Source organism: Gigantopelta aegis, chromosome 4, assembly GCF_016097555.1.
Source record: "Gigantopelta aegis isolate Gae_Host chromosome 4, Gae_host_genome, whole genome shotgun sequence".
Lineage (NCBI taxonomy): Eukaryota > Metazoa > Mollusca > Gastropoda > Neomphalida > Peltospiridae > Gigantopelta > Gigantopelta aegis.
The window spans coordinates 109,951,811-109,976,496 of record NC_054702.1 but is presented as its reverse complement, the minus strand read 5'-3'; the positions used below and the strand labels follow the sequence as shown (position 1 = coordinate 109,976,496).

At 37.9% G+C, this 24,686-nt stretch overlaps 1 protein-coding gene and 1 long non-coding RNA gene across 3 annotated transcripts in view; one reads left to right on the top strand and one right to left on the bottom strand.

Annotated features, from left to right (window-relative positions):
- LOC121371734 (cyclic nucleotide-gated channel rod photoreceptor subunit alpha-like) overlaps positions 1 to 24,686 on the bottom strand; it is a 63,492-nt gene that overhangs the window by 8,706 nt on the left and 30,100 nt on the right. For both annotated transcript variants that reach the window (XM_041497840.1, XM_041497841.1), the window contains exons 12-22: positions 22,051 to 22,129; positions 11,893 to 12,011; positions 10,999 to 11,091; positions 10,140 to 10,236; positions 8,717 to 8,825; positions 7,982 to 8,019; positions 6,661 to 6,764; positions 4,499 to 4,568; positions 4,114 to 4,169; positions 1,579 to 1,700; positions 298 to 365 (exon numbers count right to left, since the gene is read on the bottom strand). In XM_041497840.1, the coding sequence (XP_041353774.1) occupies positions 298 to 365; positions 1,579 to 1,700; positions 4,114 to 4,169; positions 4,499 to 4,568; positions 6,661 to 6,764; positions 7,982 to 8,019; positions 8,717 to 8,825; positions 10,140 to 10,236; positions 10,999 to 11,091; positions 11,893 to 12,011; positions 22,051 to 22,129 (955 nt within the window). The remainder of the gene's footprint in view (positions 1 to 297; positions 366 to 1,578; positions 1,701 to 4,113; positions 4,170 to 4,498; positions 4,569 to 6,660; positions 6,765 to 7,981; positions 8,020 to 8,716; positions 8,826 to 10,139; positions 10,237 to 10,998; positions 11,092 to 11,892; positions 12,012 to 22,050; positions 22,130 to 24,686) is intronic.
- Positions 2,557 to 3,562, top strand: LOC121371735. The gene is made up of 2 exons (XR_005957825.1): positions 2,557 to 2,630; positions 3,128 to 3,562. It is a non-coding gene; the product is annotated as an uncharacterized LOC121371735 (long non-coding RNA).

Below are 24,686 nucleotides of genomic sequence, written 5' to 3'. Positions count from 1 at the left end.
GGGTTGTCAATTATTTGTTGTTATTAATTAACTACTGCGGCAGTACATTTGTCAGCGTAGGTTAATACAGATTCCAAAGTGTATTGTGTTTTGTTGTGTTTTCTAGTGAACTAAACGTGCTATAATAATATATACTTTATATAAGATCGTATCTCTCATCATACCTAGACGAGCCAACGCGGGTATATAACTGCCTGTTACAGAGAGATCTAATAGATATACATTTAGGAGAGATATTTGGATAATCGTGTTTTATTCAGTTACGGGTATTATAGAATCCCCGTGACACTACTGTACCTGAGATTTCATAGCTGTCAGGTCATTTATTATCTGTCGTAGTTCACTCAATTCGGTCCGTTCGTTTCCTGAAACAGAAAGTTATGCCGCGAAGGGCGATATTCGAGATATTCGCACAACTACTGTACATATTTCAATAATTTGGCCACACCGACCAGGAATACAGCTTTAAGCGTAGGAGACAGTTGGCATGGGGCAGGGGTGTGGGGTGTGGTAGGGTGGGGTGCAACTGCCCCCCAGTATTAGTTGTAATCCATGTAAAAATGCGTAATGATTCGTTTGCAACCATACATAGCTGTTTGGTATTAATGGTAATATAAAGAAATTCGGGCGTTTTCCGGGCAAGACGAGCCTGTCCCCTATAACTTTGAGAGAGTCCGTACGACTACGTCAGACGCTACCAAGATGTTGATGTTGGCATTAGTTTGATGCATGAATGAAGTTGTGGTTCGCCAGATTCAACTTAATTCGCATTTGAGGATTTCACAAATAAATAGTCAACACTGTCCCTTGACTTTTCTACCAAAGGCCTTTATCAAAATTAAAATTACATTTCCATACATTGTTTTTCTTTTCAGTTGCATACTTGTACCATATCATAAAGCAATAATTATATAGCAACCATTGCATTTCCTAAAAGTGTTGACTTTATTTATCGGTGATATTTTTATCCCTGTAGATATGACCTTTAATATGAATACATTTCATTATTTCATTGTAAACAAGTTAATTTGAAAATAAAATAAATCAGTACAATTATTTGAAGCGACTTAATTATGTTATATTTTGTTTGGCTGACTAACTAGGAATTTGCTAGATGTTCTCATAAAATTCGCCAAATTAATAATAGTTATGTGTTAAGCGTAAAGCCTACGTTCTAATTTTGTGAAAATATCCCTTTACCTTGCGCCTTGATACCGTATAGCATAGCTGCACCTAGTCATGGGGAAGCAGGGCGAATCTCCTGACTAGGACACACCCGCCGGGACATGTGCCCAAGACAGGCGTGCTTGAATCTTCAGTGGATGTGACCATGTGTCAAATGGGTGATTGATTTATTGAGCAGGGGGACATTGCCTCCCCTGCCATTATTGAGCAGGGGGACATTGCCTCCCCTGCCACCGAAGTATATGAAAAACAAAGATTCAAAAGTGTATTTTTAGTCTAATCGGAGAAGACTATAAGACCCTGTTTCTGCTCCTTTTTTTAAGGTCCCTTCTGGTTAGTTTAGGCTAGTTACGGCCTGTTTAGAATGCGAAACAGTCTTGTACTTTGGATTACCTTTCAGTGGGACTTTCTGGATACCTTTCTGTTTTATCACTTCCGCCACAGCATCAGGTACGTTCTGACTACCTGGATCCAATCCCATGTTAGTGCTACTGACTCCCATCATCTGCACCATTCTACAAAACACAAGACAATCAGGCATGACCAACTAGCCTAATCTAAAACATTTAAATACCAATTAATTCACATGGTGTAAACATTTTGTTGAAACGATCTGTAACAACACGCCGTCATCTTCACTTGGCGGTGTATTACCAACTCGTTTCGCGTGAATCGCTTAAATCATTAAACACAAAACGGTGAGGTATGACCAGCCAGTCTAATGGAAAACATTATTTAAAAGAAATTCTGACTTGGTGTAAACAGCCCAATAGCATGTCCCAGTATGCAGTAGATGTTAAAATGTCAACATATTCAAAGTAACGAACCCTAGATTACGAACCAGTGAATGCACGATCAACTGAAACAAACTCAATCATCGGGTGTACAATGAAATGAAAATGTGCTAACGCTTTCCTTGCACAACACTTATGGTAAATGTGATACTTGTTTTAAAACGAAGTCCACAAACTACTTTGACCAACGAGGAACAAGTATTCCTTTATGCCCACAGCAATACTATATAATGACCCCGAAGACCACAAACAGTGGCGTGCGCTACAACAGCTTGTTCTGAATGTGCACGTAAAACCCTATGACATGACATGACATACAGTCGTGGATCATTGGTAATGTCTACAGCGACTGGGTCTCTAAGATGGTCACTCTGTCACAAGTCGATTTACTTGTGTATATTTGAATATATGTTTTACTCATAGTGGTGCGTTACTTTTTCTGCTCAGTATAAAATACCCTGCTGTTTAGTTTGATTTTTAGGGCCGCACGTGTAATCCGTGCATGGAATTTTCCATTGCTGGCTGCTGTGACAAAACCAGTGTGGGTCGCATTGTTCAGTTAGTTGGACCCTGATAGCTACAGGCTTTGCATGTGTTGGAAAGTTATGACAACGTGGTAGAGATATGTAGGATTTGGCGTGGACAGCTGGGGTGAGTACTGATTTTTGTACATTGTTTTATTTGGCAGAATATTTTAAATAGCAGAATATTTTAAATAGCATTTAATCAAAATTGCGCTACTTTGAGCATTTGTATGGTGTAGTTAAGAAACCAGATGTATATAATTAGGTAATAGTTAAATATTATGGATTTAATTAGCGTGTATTTAAAAGTTTTACAACATGTATAGAAAATATTGAAGGTATAAAATGTTCATAATGAGGTATTTTTAGAACTTGTGTTAGGATAGTGGTTCACAATTTATGTTCCAAGATTCCACTGTGTATTAGCCTACAAAATAGTAGTAGAATCGTTTTGTGACTAGCATATGGCTAGTATTTAAGGTGTATGGTGAATAATGAAAGGTAACTATTGGTTATGAAATTAATTTATTTCATGTGTGCACATTTGCAGAACTGTCGCCGGCAGTTGATTTAGGGGTCGTGTCATTAACACAATATTTGTATGTTGACCCATTTTTCTTGTAGGTTTTAGTTTTGTTTGTTGGTGTTTTGAGGCTGAGATGGTTGTCATAGCCATGAGAGGTAGACGAGTTCGAGAGACGAACAGACGTCACAGCCATTACTGATTTTGCAGCTTGAGACAAGAACTGTCGTTGATTTGGAGAAACATGGAAAATGGAATAGTGGAACAGATTTATGACCATGAAGTCAACATGAGCATTTGAAGGACACTTGGGATGTATAGTGAACTTTTGACAGCTGTTAATTTTAAACAGTGAACGCCGAATAAGAGCATTGTTTGAATTTAATTAACTATTTATGTTTGATTGTGAAAGGTTGAAATTAATGTTGTAGAATTGTCAATTTAAAAGGGGGAACATAACTTTGTAATTTGGTACCATGAAGCTTTGTTAAACCTGTGTTTTTGTTTATTTTATTTTAATATATTTATATTAACTCTAACTGGGTTGTTATTTTTGTTGAGAAGTAAGTAGTAACTGAATCATCCCTTGGTCATACCTGGTTGTGACACACTCAACCAAGTACTAACCGATGCCAACGTCACTTCAATTTCGTAAATGAGAAAACATGTTTTATCGTCACTTCACTCTGGTAAATGAGAACACGTGTTTCAACGTCACTTGACTTTGGTAAAAGAGAACGTGTTTCATTGTCTTACGAACACGTGTTTCAACGTCAATTAACTTTGATAAATAAGAAAACGTGTTTTATTTCAACGTCACTTCACATTGGTAAATGGGAACTCGTGTTTCAACGTCACATCACGTTGATAAATGAGAAGATATATTTCAACTTCACTTGGCCGTAGCGTATTTTCACTTAGCTATTAAATTAGAATCTTGTTTTTGACATGAGTCTGGGAGCAGTCTATAACGACGTTTTGTTCCTTTTTTATAGTTTGCTTATTTCTCCATCTTCAAATGTAGAAATTTTTAGAGAGATTGTATTATATTGTTCACATCTTCATATAAAAAACCTCAGACATTTACCTCTCTTTGGCTTGCTGCTCTAAGATTGCCTTAGCATCCGGATATTCTACCAGCGCCTACAACATATATAGTATCATGTCTATAAAACAGTTTTGAAAATGTATTTTTTCATGTTTTGAAATTAAGCTTGGTAAAGTCTCAGATTTTGAGAGATTGATGAATTGTTGAGTATTTGTTCAGTAAAAAAAAATCCAATCAATACGTTAAATTTAATGCAGCCATAGTCTGTTTAATCTCTCAAATGGACTGCACATCAATTTTACGTTATGACTTTTGTTTTTAGCAAATAAGAATTCAGTTAGGTAAACCAATACCTACAGTCTCACAAACGTTCAAGGTTACACTGCAGAAGTTAATAAAACTCAGTTGCAAAAACAATACTTACGGAAAGTAAGTCTTTTCTTGAAAGACACAGAATTTGTGAGAAGCCAATGGCTCTAACGTCTGCAGTTCGCCTATAAAGGTATGTACACACTATGTAAGTACATGTAACAGCAATTTAATATTATTTTAGTTATACAATTTTAAAATCTAATTATACAGTAAATTTTAGTAAACAGTTTAGTATTTTACCAAATACGTTTATTTTTCAACTTATAAAAAAAACCCACATTTGTTTGATAAAAATTATATTTTAGTAAAATACTATAATGAATGTAACATTGAAAACTGATATAAAAGAAAACCAACTAAAACCTATTCAACATTAAATTCAGTTATTTAGGCCATGTCTGCAAAGTTCGCCGTGTAGTCATTTGGCGAGGGAGGGGGTTGGGGGGGGGGGGGTAACTATCTGTAAACAAGAATTGAAAAGGGGTAAAAAAGCTGAATCAAAAGAAGTAATGTTTATATCTAAATGGAATATATAGAACATTTTAATCTTCATCTGAAGAAGAATTAATAATTAGACGCCTGCGTTTTGTTGTGTGAGCTGGAGACGTGTGCTGTTCAGTTGGTGACCTCGTTGTTACCGTACAATTGCCAACGTTGATGTTGAAACCTCCTCCCGAAAAAAGAATGTGCACTGCATGACGAAGAGATGTCCAATCAACCACATTATTCGTATTGTGCGTGTTACTGAAATGCGACGGACGTGAAACATTCCTGAAGTTTGATTCAGTTGATGAAGATTTGTAGTGTTGTCGCGGTATGTGCAGATGTCGGGTCGACAAGTATATTGTTGATTTCCTTGTGTTGTTCGGAAATTCGAACATAGGAATTAATGGATTGTAACTTCCGATGTACTGACACTTGAATGATTTGATTTGGATGAATGTTTGCATCAGTAAGATTTTGTATAAATTTTTCTGGCGCTATTTTTCTCATTAAGGTGCCGAGTTTGTTTTTGCCAACCGGTTGTTTTTTAAACCATGTTTCACCAGGACCGGGATTTTGTTTGGTGTTTGTTGCAAGATAAAATGGATGCAAGAAAATCTTTTATATCTTTATCCCAGTTTATGTTAGTATTTTCTGTATTTACGTCATTCGCTTCACCCAAGTCGACATCATCACGCAGCAGTTCTCGAATAACTTCTTCAGGCAAATCTAAACATAGATCTGTAGGCGGGTTTGACACACTTTCTGGGAGAATCGAAGTCTGTAGCGTGGTACCTGTATTGACTTTCTATCATTAGTCTTTATAACATATACGTTTATGTGTTAAGTGGTTTAAATTTATTTTCAATTCGTCCAGCACTTGCACCATCAATTTTTAAAAGATCGTTGACCTTAACCAGCGTTAAATACTCTGCCATCGTTATTGTCGTCTGCTATAACCTACAGTGTATGCACTTTAGTGGTATATATATATATATATATATATATATATATATATATATATATATATATATATATATATATATATATATAAATATATAATATATAATTATATATATATATATATTAATTATTAAATATATATATATATATATAAATAATAATAATAATAATAATTAAATTAGTAGATAAAACATATTGCTTCAACAGATTTTTTAAAATTAAAATTAAAATGTATTGGTGTGTTCGTGTATCATCGTGCTCGTTTACGAAGATTTTGCTTATATTGATAAGTAGTCCGGCAGTTCTTAGAAATCACTACTCCTGCTGTAACATGCTGATTTAGTACACGCCCGTTCTTTGGTTGCTGTGAACTGAACTACCCAATCAAATGACCGGTTAAACCAATGTGAGAAATTATTATTTTTATTTTCCCCCGTTATGAGTGCCTGCTGGGGGTAATAATACTAGTTATATCTATAGATGTGAGTGGATTTTGAACATAATAGACCCTCCTTACATTTCGTTTTAAACCGACCCCATAATGACCATTAATTTTGAATGCGTAGTGATTCGTATGAAACTTATATAGCTGCCTGGTAGTAATACTAATATGAATAAATGTTGTGATCCAGATTCGGACATTTTTGTTTAATTCGGGCAAAAGCCAGCATGCCTCTTACAAAATTGGGAGCCCGTACGCCTATGGTTACAACACCTATGATCAGCACATAATACATTTAATAGTAGCTAGATATACCAGACACAGACCTGTTTTTACCGAGTTTCAGTAAGCTGATTTCTCCAAAGTAGTTCCCTGGTGTGAGGATCGCAATCTGGATATTGGTACTACAGAATGGATTTGGCACTAAAATCTAAACAATATACACATTTCAGTTCAGATCTACATCATAACTGCAGTAAGTCTAATTCAACAAGACCCACACTACACAACAAATCTTAGCCACACACACACACACACACACACACACACACACACACACACACACACACACACACACACACACAGAGGTACGCACGCACGCACGCTTCAACTCTTCAGTCCATATCTAAACAATACATACACTTCTGTCCCAGTTTAAACAATGCATACACTATAGTTCAAATCTAAATACAAATCTAAATACATACACTATGTCCAGATCGAAACAATACATGCACTACTATTCAAATGTAAACAATATTTAAATGTCAGTCCAAATATTAATACCTAAACAATACGTACACTTCAGCAGAAATTTACAACACAAAAGGTTCAGTCAATAACATACATACGTCACTTCATAAGTAAACAGTACATACACACTTCAATCCAAATATTACGTACACTTCAGTCCAAATGTAAACAATACAAACACTTCAGTCCAAATCTTTATAATACATATACTTATATAGATTTTAGTATATACTTATATAGATTTTAGTTAACATTTAATACAATACAAACACTTCAGTCCAAATATTAAAAATCTAAACAATACTTGCACTTAAGTTCAAATAATAAAATCTAAACAATATGTACACTTCGGGTCTGGTAGTAAAATGTAAAAAACCCCACATATTAAAATGTAAAATTAGTATGTACTTTTCAGTTCAAGTATTGAACGGTAAACAATATGTACACTTTGGGTCTGGTATTAACAATATTAAAAAACCCCAACACATATTACAATGTCAAATTAGTTCGTACACTTCAGTTCAAGTATTAAAATGTAAAAAAGACACACACATACATGTCTAAGTATTCAGTTAATTGATTTTCTTATATTCAAAACTGTTGTCCTACCATTAACATACTTTAAACGATACACAAAGTTCCAAATTAACATTATAATTTATATGATACACAAATATCATTAAAAAATTCTAAACGTAAACTACGCACAACATTCGGGTCAGCTATAAATAAACTTCGATCCAAACACTAAAATACACATACTTTATCTTTAGACAGAACTTGTTACTGGTCTTGCACACTTACGAGCGTATTTCACATTTATCATGTTAATGTTATAAATCTACTGTCACAGTTATGATTTTCAAACTAGTTTTAAAGCAGCATATTACCAACCTCAACTTTCCCGTGGTCCAAGATATACATTTCTCGTCCTGCAAAGAAAAACAGCAACACACTAATGGTTAGTTTTGATTGAGATTTTGTTTAACATGAAAGACAATGAGCTACAAATTGAAGCAGCAGTACCCTTGGATGTCTTATTTCAAAGACACCAGTAACTTGATTAACATTATTATTACAGTCGGTCTAATTAGCTCTCCTTGTATGATGTCGAGAAAAAACTGTTTTGTTTAACGACACCACTAGAGCACAGTGGACGTCAAACATTTGGTAATTTTGACGTATAGTCTTAGAAAGGAAACCCGCTACATTTTTCCATTAGTAGCAAGGGATATTTTATATGCACCACCCCACAGATAGGATAGCGCATACCACGGCCGTTGATATACCAGTCGTATAACACTGGCTGGAACGAGATACAGCCTAATGGGCGCACCGACAGAGATCGATCCTAGACCAACCGCGCATCAGGTAAGCACTTTACCACTGGGCTACGTCCCGCCCCCATAAAAGTGAGAATTGCAGTGAGAATTGCGGTGAGGTTACCGACCTATCTCACCGGGAATTACAGCGGTGAGGTTACCGACCTATCTCGCCGGGAATTAACAGTGAGAATTGCGGTGAGAATTGCGGTGAGGTTACCGACCTATCTCGCCGGGAACTACAGCGGTGAGGTTACCGACCTATCTCGCCGGGAATTACAGTGAAAATTGCGGTGTGCTTACTAACCTATCTCGCCGATTTTACAGATGTAGTCTCCTGGAGAGAAGATCTGTGGCCTCAGTTTGAGGACCAACTCTCTCAGTAGTCCCTCCTCGCATTCCTCAAACATTTTCACCTGCAATAAGTAGTAGGGCATGTACGAGGAAGTGTGGATTCACCAGCCCCATAGGGACCAGTTAATTGTTTTCAAGAATCCACAATTCCAAGTGCATTCTCCAATTTAATCCATTATTCAGTGTATGTTTTTTAACGTGACAGCCAAATTAACTACTTTGTACTTTATATAAAAAAATGTACTTTATATAAAAAAATGTTTAAGTAAGTAATAGGTTAAAATGACCAAGAATATTTTCCGAAAACTAATAACCCCAAAACGAGAGGATCCTTAGTTTGGGGCCTAAACTGAACGATTCGACCAGTAAATTATCATCAGTGGAAGCTGGCAGTAATCGTGATACCCGTGTTAAACGTGTAATCTACGATTTCCGAATTAGGATTCAACAAACTTCGTTGTATTATGCCTGAATACATTACTATCACTAGTGTCAGTGTTATCAGATTCAATTTACAAACTCATTCGATGATACAGATGTTTGGCATCAAAAGAGTAATGCGTGATACTCATTTACAATGTACAAGTTTTGTCAGTTGTGGGTTCGAATGCATGACCTGAGCACACACAAATGTCAAACTGCATTGTTCACAACTGTAGATCCTATACAATTAGATTAATAGTGTGACGTCACTGGAAAAATATTAATGAAGTGACACACACTTGTGTTTTGTAACGTTTAATAAGAAATCCAAGGACCACCAACGGGGGCAGGAAAGATTACAGTCAATCATTTGGCTTGGGTCTGAAGTTCAAATGGGGCCTTAGTCAATATTATTACATTACCACAGGACTCAGATGTGGTCCGAAAGACGCCCTGTTATTTAACTGTGTATGGTATCTAAACGACAAAATACATATCATAATAAAAATGGCATTTTGACTTGATCGTGACTGCTCCAGGAATTACTGTCATATGCTTTGCCTATAGGAGGACTGCCACTACCCAGGAATCTGTTAATATTAAAATCCAGTGATGTAACAATCCATGAGCATTCAATGATGATAGAGACTGTACAGGACAGCCGGGCATATTCTGCATGGCAGGTGCGGAACTGATTGTATGTGCAGGTTTTGATAAGTAATTCTAATGCCTTTAAAATGTTAAGCCTCTAGAGTTGAGGGCCCGTGCTAAATGTTAGAGTCCTGACTCAATCTCTAATGATGTCATATGCATACAATTTGTATGGCGTTGGCATGACATTAGTGTCTCACTCTAAAACTCTAAAAGTTTTCTAAGCACCAAGCCAGTTTCCCATGTCAGTTTGTGAGGAATGTCTACGTGAAGACAGTGTTAGAACGAGGAAGACGACCCACCTTTTTCAGAGTGTTCAGATGCACGTGCAGGGCGATCTCAGTGCGCAGTCCGTCAGGCAGATAGCGCAACAAGGCTGGTTCGTCTGTGGCCTGCGTTCTGAAAAAATACACACACACACGCTAGCTATAACTCTACGACATGAGATGCCATTCATTCCAGCTTCAGATTAATATAAACAAATCACAAGAACGGCTTGTAAATGCGTGACAACATAATCTAACACGAAAGCCATATCATAATATATATGAGACCCAAGTAAGCTTAAGATAAACATGGGGGTAATAACCAGCATTATAAGTCGATTCCTAATGACTATTTGTTAGACATGAATAGGGTCTGGGTGATTATATTTGAATATCGATTTAAAGTACTTAACAGGACCAATATCAGTATTGCATCTAAGTGTGAAAATAAAAAGGTCTAAAACTAATATCAAGAGACTCTTAATTCCGTGGTTCCCCCGATCAAAATATGTTTTAAAACAAGATTAGCTTCAAAAAAGACTTACAAAAGACGTACTATTTGAACCAGCTCTAAACAGTTAGTCATTTGGGCTGGAAGTTGTTTTGGGAAAGAACACTCTTGCAATGTAGTCAAATCTGTGTTAAGCTGCCACCAAAAGGAGTGACAAAGAGCGGTCAATTAAGTTACTGCATTATAAAGGTTACTTTGTGTTATATTAAGACTAATCACCATTAACCTCTAAAGGCAACTGGTATTATTTTTTAAAGGTTGAGAGATTAACAGTGCTGGCCATATACGCGGGTTTTCTCGTGTATTGTACATTATTATGCTAGTGCTGTTAAAGCCTGCCACAGAAGACCCAGTGAAGATGAACACTGCTGAATGTTAATTCACCTGGACCAGGAGTATTCCCCCCATTTCTTCACTCTCTCCTGCAGTTCCTCGGGAATACGGCGGTGCTGCATGTAGAACTTGATGTGATCCATTCTGGGGAAAAGGTATACAATACAATCAAAACCATCAACCACTAGATCACTTTGAGGACATAATAGTCGTAGTACCTTTTCATAAATGTATGCCAACATACGATGATCCAGTTTGAATCCATTTTACTTTGTAATCAGCTATTGATAGTTATCAGTTTGAGGACATAATAGTCGTAGTACCTTTCCTTAAATGTATGACAACATACGATGATCCAATTTTAATCCATTTTACTTTATCAGCTATTGATAGTTATCAGTTTGAGGACATAATAGTCGTAGTACCTTTCCTTAAATGTATGACAACATACGATGATCCAATTTTAATCCATTTTACTTTATCAGCTATTGATAGTTATCAGTTTGAGGACATAATAGTCGTAGTACCTTTTCATAAATGTATGCCAACATACGATGATCCAATTTTAATCCATTTTACTTTGTTATCAGCTATTGATAGTTATCATTTTGAGGACATAATAGTCGTAGTACCTTTCCTTAAATGTATGACAACATACGATGATCCAATTTTAATACATTTTACTTTGTTATCAGCTGGTGATAGTTATCAGTTTGAAGAATTATCAAAACTTATATAAAAGCAGAATTTCTTTCTATTAAGCCAGAATCTTATGTAAAACTGTTATGAACCGACTCCGTACAACATAAAAGGTTCTAATTATTGTAAAGACTCGCCATATAAATAGTATATAGCTGAAGTCTGGAGACTTAGCTATATCCTTGAGTCTGGCCGTGCACTTTGAAACGTTAAAAGCACGATCTCTGATCTGTAGCAATACGTTACCGTGATTGGAAATCTTGTCTGGCGGCGTGCATGTTGCTGATCACATCGCCGACGTTGCCAACGACCGCCGCAAACACGAAGACTCCAATGAGAAATATCATCCCGGTGAACACGTACTCCTCAAAACAAACATTAATGTCATTCATTAGAAACAAGAGCAATATATCATTTTGATGAATACGATGCTTTTACCAAACACTAATAGACCATGAGTCAGGCAAAATTTGACTACCAAACATGGGATAAACGACAATGTAATTTTCAGTTAGCCTGATGATTAAACTGTATGAAAACATGTAATGGCCATTTCAGAACCCAAACAAAATATGAAAATGGCGGCAATGTTGTTAATCAGTTGGCAATCAACTGATTGGATATTATAAATGTGACGGAACATGCTCTTATCTTTTCGCCTGTGGCGATGTTAATTGTTTTAGAGGGCCGTGTGCGGCTGGGTTACGTAATACCCCCGCGCGACGGTGGTCGAGCTGTTCCCAATACACACCCAGATAAGGTGTGGAGGCCATGTGGCCAGTGGTTACGTAATACATCCGCGAGTTCTGTTTTATGACCTAGTATTCCTAGCGGAATGGTGACAGTAAGTCTGGTCATCTAAGAAAAGATGCCGTCTTGGTCGCTGTGGAAATATCCCATGATAGGGGGAGTACCGCGATGTGCCCCCAGGCGATATTCGATTTTAGATATATCGAGGAGAAACATATTGGAAGGCTTCCGGGGAACGTGTCTGTTTGGACTGGTAAATATATATTTCTGCTCTGTTGTATAACCTTGATGTGACTGATGTGACTTTAAATATTTTAATACTGTATTATACCAATATTATTTAGACAGTGTTTCCGGTAATCCGACGAAGTAAACTGTAGGCTTCACTGTTCTAAAATTATTAAAGTTTAACCAGTCATCCTAGAGGACCTAGGTAAACTGTAGGTTATTGTCTTTATTGTGATATGTACCAGTATTATTTCTGTATTACAGGTTACTGAATGAGTAGTTAAGGGTTAATTAGAAATTAACCAGTTAGGAATAGAGTTGTAATTCCCTTATTAATTAAGTTCCCCTGGCAGCGTTTCTCAATTATAACGCGTGTGGGTGTTTGTGTCACGGTGAAGTGATTAGAATATTGTGTAAACTAGACACCTAGAGATTAACTAATTAAGTGTTTAGCTCTGGGTTGTTATTATATTGTTGTTGTTAATTAACTACTGCGGCAAGTACATTTGTCAGCGTTAGTGTTAATACAGATTCCAAAGTGTATTGTGTTTTGTTGTGTTTTCTAGTGAACTAAACGTGCTATATTACATATACTTTATATAAGATCTTATCTCTGATATTCCTATAGCCGAGCCACTCGAGTATTGGACTGCCCGATACAGAGAGATCTAATAGATATACAGTTAGGAGAGATATTTGGATAATTGTGTTTTATTCAGTTACGGGTATTATAGGATCCCCGTGACAGGAGTAAAAATTGGGGTGCTCGTCCCGGATCTGAAACGGGACATGCATATTTAAAAAGTATTGTTTGTAAATGGGGGGTTTATAAATTATTTTTAAAAATTAACTAAAGTAGCAACATTGTTCACTAGAAAAAATTAATAATAAGTGCGTCATATCTAAACATGGATAAGAATTTGCTGGATAGGCCTACACTCAGTGTAGTGGAGATTAAGCGAGCACGTAAGGCCGAATTAGTTGAAATCGCGAGTGAGCGAGAAATTGATTTAACATCAGCTAAAACATTAGGTGATATAAAGACAATTATTATCCAGGAAGTTTTTGGTGATAGGCCTGTTATGGAAGAAAGTGAGATTGTTCCAGAGATAGAGATAAATGACTTGAGTATGGAACAACAGTTAGCTTTTAAAAAGCTTGAGTACGAAAGAGAAGAACGTGCATTAGAGAGATAGAGAGAGAGAGAGAGAGAGAGAGAGAGAGAGAGAGAGAAAGAGAGAGAGAGAGAGAGAGAGAGAGAGAGAGAGAGAGAGAGAGAGAGAGAGAGAGAGAGAGAGAGAGAGAGAGAGAGAGAGAGAGAGAGAGAGAGAGAGAGAGAGCGAGAGAGAGAGAGAGAGAGAGAGAGAGAGAGAGAGAGAGAGAGAGAGAGAGAGAGAAAGAGAGAGATAGGGATAGAGAATTCCAGTTAGCAAAATTAAAAGTGGAACATGAGTTAAAGTTAGACGGGAGGCAGGAAATGGGTTTAACATGTCGGAGGCTTATAGATCAGTGCCTGTATTTGACGACCAGGAGGTAGATATATTCTTCCAACTTTTTGAATGGGCCGCTAAGCAGCTAAAGTGGCCGCAGTCTAAGTGGACATTGTTAGCCGTGTCTAAGTTTAAGGGGAAGGCTAGCGTAGCTTATAATTCAATGAGTGATGAGCGAGCAAGTCAGTACGACCTAGTTAAGTCTGCGGTGTTGAGGGCTTATGAATTACGACCTGAGGATTACCGTTTACGGTATAGCGAGTTGAGAAAAACGCAGGGTCAGTCTTATAGTGAGTTTGTGGCTAAGAAGGCAGGGATGTTTGATAAATGGGTGGTTTCTCATCAGGTAGAGTCATATACCGAGTTACGGGAGTTGTTGATCTTACAGGACATTAAAACTGGATTACCAGTTAGCTTACGTATTTATTTAGAGGATCGTGATATAAAAAAAAATTGAGGAGGCAGGCATAGTGGCAGATGACTACGTGTTAATACACAAAGCTTAGGCAGTACAGGGTAGCTCTATACAACAGGGTGATAAGAAGAAATTTCAGCCAGGTTTTCCCCGGGAAGGTAACTATCGGCGAGAGTCATCTAGTTGGTCAGCTAGTCAGGCAAGGAATGCACCTGGTGGGCAAAGTAAGGATAAACCTGCATTATTAGCCAATGCACGAACTTTTCGTCCACATTGCAGTTACTGTAAAAAGGATAACCATCTTTTCAGGGACTGTTTTAAAAGGAAACGCGATATTGCGCAAGTGGTCGGTTTAGTGAGGTCAGCTCCGCTAGCGAGAGAGTTAATGGTTAGTCCTATGGCACAGAAAGTAAACCTGTATGTGTCCACTGGTATGGTTTGTGATGTGAAACAAGAGTTGTGTCCTAAGGCAATATCAGTCTATCAAGATACAGGGTGTAGCCAGTCACTGATAACGTCAGAGTGTTTAGCCGGTATAGAGAATTCAGATACAGGACGTAGTTTGGCCTTAACCTCGGTTACTGGAGAAAATATGGTTGTCCGGTTACATAACGTTTTCTTGTGTTCGAAGTTTGTGACGGGACCAGTCATTATGGGTGTTGTGAAGGACTTGCCTTTTGAAAACATAGGAGTTTTGTTGGGTAATGATTTGACTAGTCAGTGTTGTCAGCCGCAATGTGACCAATTGTTAATTGAAGACAGCCCTTTACCCATAGAAGAGTGTGAGGTTGATGAGACTAGATATCCTGCGTGTGTAATGACTAGGGCTATGGCCAGAAGGGTAACACGAGACCCAGAGGATATTTGTGATTTGTCTGATACGTGTGTGAGCCATGAAATTGGAATGGATGAGGTTATCAGTAAAATGGTAGATAAGTCAACTGAGGAACTAAATGTGGTGGAACCTGTTGATCTCCCGCAGAGGGGAAATGAACCAGTTGTGTTTGATAGAGGGGACTTACCTTGGAATACACAAGAGTTAATCCTAGAGCAGGGGGCTGATCCAAGTTTGTTGGCAGCTCGCACTACGTTGTTAACTGAGGGTGAGATGGAGGATCAGATGTCAGGTTATTATATGGACAAGGGAGTATTAATGAATACAAGTGTGGAGAAGGTTGTGCCTGATAGTGAGGAATGTGTGACAAGATGTAGAATTGTGGTGCCCTCTAAGTACCGTCCGTCATTGTTATTGTTAGCACACGAGGACGTGTTTTCTGAATAAAACTCATAGTAAACTTGCCTCAGAGTTTTATTGAAAGGGAATGTTTGCAGATGTCAGTAAGCATTGTATGTCATATCATGTGTGTCAGGTCGTGGGCAAACCAAATCAGCTAATTCCTCCCTATCCCCTGCAGAAGGTTCCCATAGTTGGGGAAGCCTTTTCAAAAGTGTTGATAGATGTAGTGGGGCCATTACCGAAAACGCGTTCAGGCAACCAATTCTTGTTAACAATTATGTGCTTAACTACGCGTTTTCCAGAGGCGATTCCCTTAAGGAAGGTTACTGCGTCTGTTGTAGCTAGTGCGCTGCTTAAGTACTTCATGTATACGGGTTTACCAGGTGAAATTTAAAGCGACCGGGGTACGAACTTTATGAGCAAGTTAATCCAGCAAGTACTGTCTATGTTAGATATACGACAGATTCGTTCTGCTGCATTCCACCCTGAGAGCCAGGGCGCAATAGAACGTTTCCACCAGAGCATGAAAAGTATGCTCCGCTGCCATTGTTTCGACAATGGTACTGACTGGGACCAGTCAATTCCTTTCGTGTTGTTCGCAGCACGGGATGCAAAGCAAGAATCCTTAGGATTCACCCCATTTGAGTTGGTCTATGGGCATTCAGCCCGAGGCCCTCTCAAATTGGTAAAAGATAGTTGCTTAGACAAGGATAATGCCGAAAACCTGCTGATTTATGTAGGGAGAGTTAGAGATAGGTTGTGGCAGGCGACCGAACTAGCTAGGAAGCATCTGAGCTATGCTCAGAGCAAAATAAAATCAGTGTTTGATAGGAAGGCTAGGAGTCGGGAATTTAAACCAGGGGATAAAGTGCTGCTGTACCTTCCCATTAAACGGGGTTCATTACAGAACCGGTATTTCGGTCCCTATGTTGTGCACAAACGGGTTAATGAGACAAGGTATGTGATAAACACTCCTGATAGGATTAGGAAAAGTAGGTATTGTCACATCAATTTGCTAAAAGGTTATTTTGACAGACTGCCGATAGTTCCAGTGTTACCTGTCCAAATTGAGAGTCACTCAATTTCCTGTGATGACGTCAAGACTGCAAAGATCAAGTTAACCAACAGCCAGATTCTACTTGAGTTCTTATCTACAGCACCTTGACAGCCCCCAGCGAGCAAAGTTGACTACGTTGATACAAGACAATGTTTCCATTTGTCTGGACTTTCCAATGGTTACCAATACCTTAATCCAGGATGTGCGCTTGGAACCCAACGCTACACCGATTCGACAGCATGCCTATCGGATAAACCCTGTAAAACATGCGGCACTGAAAAAGGAGATAGATTACATGTTGGAACACGACATTCTGGAACCATCAAACAGTCAGTGGGCATCACCTGTTATTCTGATTCAAAAGGGAGATAACAGTTTCCGGGTGTGTGCTGACCTACGTCGCGTAAATCAACTCATCAAGGCAGATGCCTACCCTCTACCCCGCCTTGACGATTGCATCGACCGAGTTGGACACGCTTGATACATCACTAAATTGGACCTATTGAAGGGTTTTTATGCCATTCCGTTAACGGAGAAAGCTAAGGACATCCTGGCGATCATCACACCTGACGGCCTCTTCACATTTAGAGTGATGCCATTTGGTTTGAAGACTGCCCCTTCTGCCTTTCAAAGGATGATGAACCACGTGTTATCAGACTTAGAAAACGTCAGTGTGTATCTGGACGATGTGGTGTTAGCCACCGACACTTGGGGTGAACATTTAACCGGGTTACAACAAATATTCAGTCGCCTACAGAAAGCTAACTTGACTGTGAACCTGGGGAAATGTAAATTCGTGACCTTCAGCTTCAGTGACCTACTTGGGTCATACTATCGGACATGGTTGCGTCGCCCCTCTGCAGGCCAAGACACTAAACATCAGCCAGTATCCTGCATTGACCAACCGTCGTGAAGTTCGCCAGTTCCTTGGTATGGCCGGTTATTATCGTCGTTTCTGCGCTAAATTTGCGACGGTAGCTGCCACCATCACATCGCTGTTAAAGAAGGAAACGAAGTTCCAGTGGTCAGATGAATGCGAGAAGTCATTCAACCGTCTTAAGCAGATGCTCTCCTCGTCTCCCGTGATGGCAGCACCAGACTATCGAATGCCTTTCAAGCTGGTTGTGGATGCCAGTGACATGGGAGCTGGAGCTGTGCTGTTCCAGGAAGACGAAAATGGACTGGACCATCCTGTAAGTTTCTTCTCCAAAAAGTTTGACAAACACCAGGTGAACTATTCCACTATAGAGAAGGAAGCTTTGGCCATGGTACAAGCTCTGAAGCATTTTCAGATCTACGTGAAATCGGCATTGCATCAAGTGGTGGTCTTTACTGATCATAATCCGCTCACGTTCATTCACAGAATGAAAGCCACCAACCAGAGAGTTTTGAGATGGAGTCTTCTTCTGCAGGAATTCCCAATTACCATTGAACATATCAAGGGCACATCGCTGATGCCCTGTCCCGAAGTTAAACGTTATGATAATGTGTTGACATTCTTGATTTCTGTTTTTGTTTTTATATATACTATTGTATACCAGGGACTCAGAGACTAAGTGTGATTACTGGTAATCACCTTATTACTATGTGTTATAAATGCCCGGATGCGTCGATTAATGCACATTTTTGTTTTGTTTAAATGTAGTATATTTCCCTATTCCTAGAGTAGGGGAAATATCCCTTTTGAGGTGGGGGGGGGGGGGGGGGGGGGGTGACGGCACATGCTCTTATCTTTTCGCCTGTGGCAATGTTAATTGTTTTAGAGGGCCGTGTGCGGCTGGGTTACGTAATACCCCCGCGCGACGGTGGTCGAGCTGTTCCCAATACACACCCAGATCAGGTGTGGAGGCCATGTGGCCAGTGGTTACGTAATACCTCCGCGAGTTCTGTTTTACGACCTTGTATTCCTAGCGGAATGGCGACAGTAAGTCTGGTCATCTAAGAAAATATGCCATCTTGGTCGCTGTGGAAATATCCCATGATAGGGGGAGTACCACGATGTGACCCCAGGCGTTATTCGGTTTTATAATAAATAACTAGGATTTTAGATATCGAGGAGAAACATATTGGAAGGCTTCCAGGGAACGTGTCCTTTTGGACTGGTAAATATATATTTCTGCTCTGTTGTATAACCTTGATGTGATTGATGTGACTTTAAATATTTTAATACTGTATTATACCAATATTATTTAGACAGTGTTTCCGGTAATCTGACGAAGTAAACTGTAAGCTTCACTGTTCTAAAATTATTAAAGTTTAACCAGTCATCCTAGAGGATCTAGGTAAACTGTAGGTTATTGTCTTTATGGTGATATGTACCAGTATTATTTCTGTATTACAGGTTACTGAATGAGTAGTTAAGGGTTAATTAGAAATCAACCAGTTAGGAATAGAGTTGTAATTCCCTTATTAATTAAGTTCCCCTGGCAGCGTTTCTCAATTATAACACGTGTGGGTGTTTGTGTCACGGTGAAGTGATTAGAATATTGTGTAAACTAGACACCTAGAGATTAACTAATTAAGTGTTTAGCTCTGGGTTGTTATTATATTGTTGTTGTTAATTAACTACTGCAGCAAGTAGTGAACTAAACGTGCTATATTACATATACTTTATATAAGATCTTATCTCTGATATTCCTAGAGCCGAGCCACTCGGGTATTGGACTGACTGATACAGAGAGATCTAATAGATATACAGTTAGGAGAGATATTTGGATAATTGTGTTTTATTCAGTTACGGGTATTATAGGATCCCCGTGACAATAAACTATTACATTAACTCTCGTAAAGCGTTTGAAATTGGCTTGTAGTGTATTTTGTATTTATTTACCAAAATGATACTTACTGTTCAATCTGAATTTTAGGGTTCAGTAATCTATTGATGACATTATATTTGCACATTATTTGTTTTCAACCTTTTCATGTACTAATTAGTCTTGATGATAGATAGCAACATTTTAAATAGATAACGCGGTGAAAACCCCCGTCACTGAAGCCTCTACAAACTTGATTCGTGCTACATAAGCTGGGATTTGGGTTTTTACACGATTTGAGCACTGTCGAATTTCATGGCCACGTGCACCATCACTGATTCAAGTCGAAAACAACCGTGTTACTAAAACCATGGACATGGATCAAAGACGTCGTTGTCCATGTCCATCCACGACATAGCTTGTATATCTTCATATACCACCAGGAGAATTCTTTCTGATTCCTAAATGTTTGACTGCCCAATCATTGTCACATCCCATTGCAAGGGAATAAGTATCCTAACAGTATCTTATAAGTATCAGCTGAATAAAATACTTCAGTTATTTCCTGAACTCAGCTATAGATTTCATCAGATTAGTCTTGGTATGTCCTTGCTATGTCCAACTGCTGAAGAGTCAGTGTCGAATGGTAGGCTAAAAATGTGTTTGTTTGTTTGTTATCTGTAACGACATTACTAGAACACATTGATTTATTAACCATCGGCTACTGGATGTCAAACGTTTGGTAATTGTGACATGTAGTCTTAGAGAGGAAACTCGAGTGGATATGCCTTGTTGGTGATAGTTGTCCTTTTTGTTTTACTAGAGGTGGAAATGTAACAAATAACAAATGAATCTTGAAAAGTACTCGTCATATTTAAAGCATCAGTTTGCCCTGTGTATGATTAAATGTGATTGATATCATGAATTCAACTAAGAATCAAGGATTTTAGTGATGCAAATCAGTTCAAATTCCCACCTGTATAATAAACGTGAGCACGTCTCGTCATCCGTACAGTACAACGATTGGATTTGGAACGTGGTCATTAATAATATCGCTTATGATGTTGGCTTCATTGCCATGCTTACTGATCACTTGAAAATAAACGGTAATGTATTAAATCAAGTACAAGCAAATTCTGATATATTGATGAACTGAATTCCTTAATACGTACTCGATTATGTCAAAAGCCAGCAGACTATTGTTCAGAATTCGAATCTATGTCACTAAAGATCTAATTTACTCGAGAATGTCGAGATAAATGATTAGGATCTGTATTAGAGATACATAAAATTTCATTAAAAGCTGGTTTAAATGTTTTCAATGAGAATAGCATTAGCTAACTAATTTTGTTTCTCCCATCAAACTCAGGATAGCTTTAGTATACTAAAATTACCCATAGACATCAGTAAACGGTATTCAGTATTATAACTTCTTGCCGATCTTTATTGTCACAGAAAGGTCAGAAGTGAACAATTTTTTTATAGTAAAATAGTATCGTAATCATTGCTACACAATTTACATTGAAATATTCAGTATGTAATACTGGACAATATTAAATCAACTGATTATGCTTAACGACATCCAAATTTGACCAAGGGGGTAATACTGGATAATATTAAATCAACTGATTATGCTTAACGACATCCAAATTTGACCAAGGGGATAATTTTGATATATGTTAACTGATAAACAAAATTGTCGCCATTTAAAAAAAGACACCATTTTCACATTTAGGTGATATTAACGATAAGATCGCTTCGTGGAATGGGGCTCTGAAATGACCATACAGTTCAGACATTAGGATAACTGACAATCATAGTGGCTGTTTGTCCAGCGATTTGGTAGTCAAATGCAAACTTCCAGGTTTACATTTTCTAGGAGCAATTTAGATTTTTTAATAAATGATGGAAAGGGTTGAATGAATACCGAGAAACATAAATAGAATCTACTCGACCTGGCCACAGATAAAGTAGTCTGCTGTTTGACATTGATTATTTCATGACAGACAGCTTTGAAGTGGCAATCATTAGACTGAAGTTGACAGGGGATAGCATGTAGTTTGCAAACATGTGCAATTTGTTAACATTGAAGGCTATTTTGTGGTAATTCCCTCCCATGCAAATATAGTACTTTTTGTGTAAAATGGGTACTTTGGCCAGGTTTAGTGGGTGTGTTTGTTTAAACCAATATCCTGGGTTGCCTTTTTAGGTATATTGGCCCCAAACAGGCAAACGTGCTTTACAAACGGGCCTACAGATATTAATAAATGTGCTATAGCCACAAACGCTATATAGAAACACATAATTGTGGTCTATGGCCAATTTCAAAGGAAGAGATTTTACGGACCACACATGCGGAATGTGGACAACAGACGTCTGCCCTCTTGTTGCTAGACAAGTGATAATAGACAAGTGACACTAGACAAGTGACAAAAGACAAGTGACAGTGACGGTGACAGTGCTGTGATACCTACCAGGTCCGTTTCAGGGGGCGGTCTCTCCCCTATGGTCGTCAACGTCATCATTGACCAAAACATGCAGCGAATGTATTTCCTGGAAAATACCAACACCATGTTTTGTATTTATCTTACTCATTCAGTCCAGGTGTGGATGTAAGACTTTTTAATGCCAGTTCGGGTGTGGGAGAGGCTTAAATATTATAATTTGGGCCCGGGGCTGGGAGGGATGGGGAAGGATTATAATGGCCAAATTACAAAACAAGACGTTTCTCCATGGTAAAGTAGTTTTGGAGAAGTAGTAAACAATGTTAACAGTTTACGCACGACGTACTTAAAAATGCTATACTATTGTACTGCACATGTCAAAGTATATCTATCTATCTATCTATCTATATATATATATATATATATATATATATATATATATATATATATATATATATATATATATATAAAATTCGCAAAAAATTACTAGATAAATTATATATAATAATATAATTTAAAAATTTCCGCATTTATACGATTTCCTCAATTCTGATTGGACGACGTCGAAGACAAATTGAATGTTATTCTTCGATAAACCTCATAAAATGACGTCATTACGCCAGCTGGGACGTAAAACAAGTCACGAAAAGGACGCTTGAGGCTGATTTATGTGTATTTTAATTAACTATGGTGTGTCCAGGCGCTTGTGCATACATTTTAGAAGAGGGTGGTGGGTAAATTATGGCTAGTGAAATTTATGAGGGGTTAAGATATGCTTCCCCGGAAAAAAATTGAAAAAAGTGAGAACATTTGCTTGATCAAGGGGGAGGGGGGGGGGGGGGGGAGTCGACTGCCGTAACCCACCTCTGCCCAAGCTCCTGTCTTTGTAATTATATAAAATCTGTTTGTCATTTTTGTTAATGAATGTATCGATGTACAACTGTCACAAAGTGCATAAAACTGTGTAGCATAGTGAAGAATTTTAAACTAAACACCTCAGAAAATGACGTCATTACGAAAAGCAAATCATGGGAAGAACGTTAGAAACTGATTTATGAATTATGTGTAGTTTTAACTAAATAAGTTGTGCTGTTTGTAATTATAAGAACTGTTCATCAGTTTTTGCGATATTATCAATGCATAACAGTCACAAATTTAGTATAAAATCGCTACGCTGCGCGACTGTTATACATCGATAAATCCGAAAAAAATTACGAACAATTCTTAAATAAATAAATAAAAAAAAAAAAAAAAATATATATATATATATATATATATATACACACACTTTAATATTAACCTGAAATATTAATGTTAATATCAACTATTAGACCGAAGGTACGTTTTGACCACAGACATCCTTTTAAAGAAGTTCAGGTCTGTTTATCAGCACACCGAAACATATTCCATATTTTGCACGTGCAGCACGCATTTGCCCCGTACACGTGCGTGCGGTGTCATTCTCGATTTTGACAATTTCCAGGAAGGTCGATTAATCACCGTGGAACATTATTTCTGTCAATCTTTTTCATTCTGTTGATCATACAGTTGTTATTGTTTTGTTTTTAGTCATTTTTATTGTTTGAATTTGCGATTTAATGATTAAAAAACCGTCAACTTTCAAATTTCACTTCTAACCCCAATCGTCCTTCAAGATCTTTGGTGGTCAGAAAAACCTACTGTTATACTGAACTACCGGTTGTAATATCTGCACAATTAATTCACTATTATCATTATAACCATTCCTCACAGCTAATATACCTTACAAATTTGGCAATTGTAAATTCTAATTAGAGTTCCCCTACATTTTTTGAAGGATATATATATATACACAGTCAAACCTGTCTTAAACGGTCACACAAGCGAGTAGATAAAAGTGGCCGCTTAAGACAGGTGGCCGCTGAGTACAGGTTGCCACATATTATATAGTCTTTAAAACATTTGTTGTTGTTTCTTATTTTACCGTCTGTACTGCTAATCAACGGATGCGTGCTTCACAGTTGACTATAAATACATTTTTGACATGTCGTCTCTTTCAGAAATAATGCAAATGGAATGTATTAAATTAACCGTTCTCAACAAGTTTGTTTTCTTTTTCTATTTAATTATTTTATTCCTACTTCATGCAGTGTATTGTCATAATAAGTGAATCTACAAATGTCTAGCGTAGCCTGCCCAGAGGCAATTAGATGCATGCCAGAGTCATACTTTCTTAATTGATACACAGTCGAGATGTCGGGACTGAATGGGTACTAGTAACTCCTGAAGGTGTGAAGATCGGTTATTTGCTGCACCTTATCGCTGTTGTTAAAATACCGTTTTTATATAATAGTAAAACTTTACTTCGGCCGCGTAATACAGGTATTTTAGCGATTTGGGATCCGATTTAGGTGGCCGCTGGCCGCGTTAGACAGGTTACCGCTTATTACAGGTGCATTTACATTATAAATCGTTTGGGGGGAAAAGGTGGCCGCTTAAGGCAGGTGGTCGCTGTGTACAGGTGGCCGCTAAGACAGGTTTGACTATATATATATACTCTTCAAAAGAAGAAACGCAAAACCACATTGTCGTAACATTTGGAGAATTGATTTAATTATCGAATGGTGACTCCGATAATTACCAAATGTTGCAGGATTGTTCACAATTCACTCTAGTCCATTGTGAGT